Source organism: Phytophthora infestans, genomic scaffold, assembly GCF_000142945.1.
Source record: "Phytophthora infestans T30-4 supercont1.305 genomic scaffold, whole genome shotgun sequence".
Lineage (NCBI taxonomy): Eukaryota > Oomycota > Peronosporomycetes > Peronosporales > Peronosporaceae > Phytophthora > Phytophthora infestans.
Window position 1 is genome coordinate 45,880 of NW_003303454.1, and position 4,881 is coordinate 50,760.

Sequence of the window (4,881 nt, forward strand, 5' to 3'; positions counted from 1 at the left end):
TTCAGCGTGTTGGCGTTTCATTATTTCAGCTCTCACCCGCTGTCATCTGATCGTGCGGCTCCGTGTTCTTCAGGCTCTTCCCTGGTTCGTGCTTCGTATGAAATTTCGTGGCCCTATTCTTATTTCGTCCGTGACTTTCCGTATTTCAAGCTGTTCCTTCTATCGCGTTATGTACATGATCTGACTCGGTGTTCCTCCGTGTTTCGTGTTCTTGTTTAATCACGTGCCTCTACGCTAATTCAATCACAAACACTGCTCCCACTGCACTGCATGTATGTTACGTATCGTGTTCGAGAGGGCGCACATGCTCTTAGGGGTGCAAAATACGCGCTAATACAAAGAAAACGTTCTTTTTTTTAGTGGCGGAGAAGTGCACATGGTTATGTGCGGTGGAAGCCACTATATTCATATTTTAAATATTTAATATTAATAATAAATTGTGCATCTTCATCTAACGCAAATAGTATTAGATATAAAGTGCATTTAAATTTGATAAGCGCTACTAAATTAATTTTGTGTAGTACTACTACAAACGTCTGCAGGCAATAATATGAGACTTTAGAATAGTACTAAGCAAAATTATCTTAGAAAGTAAAAAAAATGCTACAAAGCTAAAACAAATCATATTATAACCAATAAGTACTAAAGGCTTCATTTAAGCCGAAATATAAGTCACCAAGGCCTACAATTTTTTCAAACAGCTCCTACGACGATATACTACGTGTGTGCGCGTTGGCGCCTTCTACATCTTCATCTAACGCAAATATGATACAATACTTTAAGGTTATTAGTATTAGATATAAAGTGCATTTAAATTTGATAAGCGCTACTAAATTAATTTTGTGTAGTACTACTACAAACGTCTGCAAGCAATAATATGAGACTTTAGAATAGTACTAAGCAAAATTATCTTAGAAAGTAAAAAAATGCTACAAAGCTAAAACAAATCATATTATAACCAATAAGTACTAAAGGCTTCATTAAAGCCGAAATATAAGTCACCAAGGCCTACAATTTTTTCAAACAGCTCCTACGACGATATACTACGTGTGTGCGCGTTGGCGCCTTCTACCAATGCTAACTAACGCGCGCACAGGCAGCGCCCTTGCGTGAGGTGGCGCTCCAGCGTTAAAAATGGGGGCAAAATGAAATTTGAACGGTGCATTTAAGTACGATGTGTTGACCACATACAGTGTGTACACCACATATTGCAATTTTAGCGAATCGAGGCCGCCTTCGCTGCGCTCGGCAGCCAGTAGAACGCCCGCATTTGCGTTACATTAATTAACCCTAGCCCGTTACGGACGGACTGACAGACAGACACCAGACTCCAGTAGGGGGGGGGGGTAAGATACTTCGGCACTTACTGGAAACAAAGCCTTCATGTAAAAAGCGAGACCGCCTTTTTGCATACCTCAAAATGAAACCGGTTTCCTACCGGCAGAGCCACTGAGAATTCTGAAAATGACTGTTAGACGGAATTTGCAGGACATTTGCAGGACATTACCATGTCAAATTTTCAACCAACCACTGACAAGTGTATACAGGAATTTAGCCCAATGATTAGCTTTGTTTTCGAGCCCTACGATGCAGAGCCACAACAGAAATCCACGAGAGCTGTCCTCGACGCCGCTTGCGCTTGCGTGCAGTCTGCTCGGGAACCTCGACGCTCTTTGAGCACGCTGCGAAGGTGTTAAGAGCGTCAGCGACACTCTCTCGAGCTCGCCACAATCCGGTACGTTTTGCTGCGTCCTCAATCATTCGCATAAGGTAACGCGCATCACTAAGCCGCTTTTGGAGGTTTCTGTTAGGCATGTCACGCCCGTCAAGCACTCGCAACGGAGGGGTTTTCTTGCTGGCATTTCCGCACTGCCAGAGCACCCACAGTGCGCTAACCGAGCAGTCTGGGAGATCAAAATCAGCGGGGACACGCCGAGACTTCCCACCCCAAAAGTGCGATGAGTGCATGTAAGTGTCGTTTTCGTCCTCTTGAGTATTGGTTTGATGATCTTTTGTGTTGAGCTTTTCCACCAAGGCGGCCACGCCTGCAGATTCCAGGCATCTCTTAAGGGCGTTGTCAAGACCATCAAAGGTTACGACACCTGCTCCGATTGCTCTCTCCTCAAGCACTGCCATGACATCCTTAACAGTTCCAGCGCGTGCTGCGTCGACGTGCTCAACGGTCTTGTGCGCCACTTCAAGTAGCTTTTTTATTTCCCGTAGAATTGAGACGTGTGGCGGTACTCCAGTGGCATGCAGCCGAGTACTGTCATCGTCAATCCTGTAAATCCTTTGAGACAAATCCAAAAGAAGTGTAGGATGCTGAAATAAAGGGGACTCTAGCAACGAGTGTTTTGCATCGAGTTTTGACTGTAGATACGGTGCGTGGTAGACCAGAGAAGCTAAGCAAAATTCGCCCACGAAAGAAAGTTGAGAAGGTAGACCAGGGAATACACAGTGAACCCCCTTCTCGACGACGTCGTCACGCTCATCAAAATGCGGGGGAAGTACGGCAAATTTATGACTATCAGGAGGGAGACCAGACACAGTTCGTCCCACGTGCATATCGCCTGCCGATTCATACCGTAGATACGTATTTTGCACGCCACCTAGCGACCATCCCGCTCTCAAATGTACTGCTGTCGACGACGGGCATGCCGTTGAGCCAGATGCGCAGAACGTCGCGGCTCCTTTCCTCATAGAGTGGGTGCCGAGGTCATCGCCGCTAATACCACGCCGGCGTAGCTCCTCAGCTGTGTCGTCTCGGTCAAATAATCGATGTAGACATTTGCGGAATCGCTCATATTGACTGTTCCCAGGAAATAGAAGATCACTACCATCGAACGATGAGGTTGCCCAAAACATAGCAATAGCCAGCACTGGACATATAGATGGGTTCAGCGGATTAGCGTAAATGTGCTTCGGGTCACGGGGCCTGGTACCTTCTTGGTCATTTTTCTGGTGAGCAAAATAAATACAAAGAGCATCTCCGTTCCATTCCATGTGCCCGTGACGAATACCGAAAGCATTGGCGGATCTACACATTAGATTCCAGGCGACAGCCATGTAGGTACGGGCGAAAATCATATCCTTTGAAGAGTGCGTAATTAGTTGCCCACAGAAGAAACTGTAGAGATCAAACGACAATGGGTCCTTGCCTGTCTTCGTCCGGACTTCACCACGAGCTGCAGCGGTCGCCCTCTCTCGCTTCAATCCTTTAAAGTACGTTTGCAACTCTTTCTCCATTGCAGCCGGGATTCCCAGTCCGTAATCCCGGTACAAATTGAAGAGACCCGCTCTGTGCGTGTTCAGCGCGGAGTAGCTTAGGCTGCTGCCGTCCGGCTTCTTCAGGGTCAATAGCCACGCTCCAAACTCGTCCATCTGTAGAGCCTCAAACCGAAGAGGAGGGGTAGCAACATCACAGTCTAGAAGAGGCTTTAGGAGCTTTCGCATCTGCTTGATAGACAGACCCGTTGTATCACCAAGACGTGCCCCAAATACCGGGGAAACTAGGTGTGGCCTGTTGATGACAATCCATGCTATGAACCGACCGTATGAGTTCTTGTATACAGCCCGAGAACGTGCACTAACTGTGTTGCGCTTTATTTCCGTGACCTTCCTTGCGAGATCTTCCCAGTCGACGTCCTCCATCGTTCTGCTCGAAGGAAGAAAAAAAGTGTATGAATCTTTGTATGCGTATTCATCTGGACAAATGTCCTGCAAAATTGTGAAAATCAGGAATTATTCCCCCACTATAATCAGATCCAGTCTTTGCTCTCGTTGTACCTCTTTTCATTTGGAAATTGCAGGACACATTGTCCTGCAGTAACGAATCTGATGGGTTCAATGTCCTGCAAATTCTGTAGAATGGAGATACATCATGTATCATACATGTACTGAAATAAACAAGATGGCTTTGAACAGGGTTTCGAGTTTGCAGACACGTTATTTGTTTGTACAGGGGATGCGTAAGTAACTTACGTCGTGGAGCCATCTTCGCGAATCGTGAATCGCTATGGTGTGGGAGGGCACGTCGCCGCTGCTGCCGACGGCGCACCGCCGTACGCGCAACGCCAGCACCGGCAGCTTCCCGGAGACTCATGCAGACACGCCAGACTCGCCACGTACGCGGTTCAAGGAGCGGGAGAAGGCTGCGGCCGCTCGTGCACTTCCACGTCAACGGGCACTGCGCCGCGTCCCGGCACTGTTAGGACTGCTGGCTGTAGGTTTCGTACTGGGCTACTATGCACAGTTACTGCTGTTCTTCTGCCACGTGCGACTGGGCTACACGGCGGAGGTGCTTCCCACAACGGAGGTGACGCTGGTGGAGAAGCTCACGGCGTCACTCATCGAGCACACACAACGCGTCGTGTTCGTGTGCAAAAAGACCAACTGGGACTTCATAGGCTTCATCGCTAGTCCACACACAATCCTGTTCGCACACGACGATGTGGCGGTGCCCTCTGCACTCGAGGAGAGTCTGCGAGTGGTGCGTCACTCGGGCGTGGACAGCTACATGAACCTACACAACAAGACAGTGACCATCATGAGCCACGTACACGCCGCAGATCCGCGCAATCATCTAATGAAACAGGACGACGAGGCTATCATCTATTGGCCACACTACTATCAATGTCTCAAGAAATGCACCGACTTGGACTCGTGCTACGCCGGCGACATGCACGTGAATCTCGGCGATGTGGTCAACACCAACTCGTACGTGTTCGCCACGGGAGGCTCGTACTTTGTAGGTAGTGCGCTATTGAAGTGCATGCTGGAGAAACCCATTTTCGTCGAGCTGGACGGACTCGACTATGGCGAGGACAAGACAGTGGGCAAGATGATCCACTACAACCGCTGCAAGGTGCAGTACGTGAGCTG

General features: G+C 48.3%; 2 protein-coding genes across 2 annotated transcripts; one reads left to right on the forward strand and one right to left on the reverse strand.

Moving 5' to 3' along the window:
- Window positions 1-2,527: 2,527 nt before the first annotated feature.
- Window positions 2,528-3,003, reverse strand: PITG_21063 (uncharacterized protein; the record flags this gene model as incomplete). Its single annotated transcript, XM_002894990.1, has 2 exons — window positions 2,528-2,570; window positions 2,651-3,003. 2 exons carry the CDS (start codon window positions 3,001-3,003, stop codon window positions 2,528-2,530), a joined length of 396 nt encoding a protein of 131 aa, XP_002895036.1.
- Window positions 3,004-4,015: 1,012 nt separating this feature from the next.
- PITG_21064 (uncharacterized protein) lies at window positions 4,016-4,844 on the forward strand (the record flags this gene model as incomplete). Its single annotated transcript, XM_002894991.1, has 2 exons — window positions 4,016-4,740; window positions 4,781-4,844. 2 exons carry the CDS (start codon window positions 4,016-4,018, stop codon window positions 4,842-4,844), a joined length of 789 nt encoding a protein of 262 aa, XP_002895037.1.
- Between the last annotated feature and the right edge of the window lie 37 nt (window positions 4,845-4,881).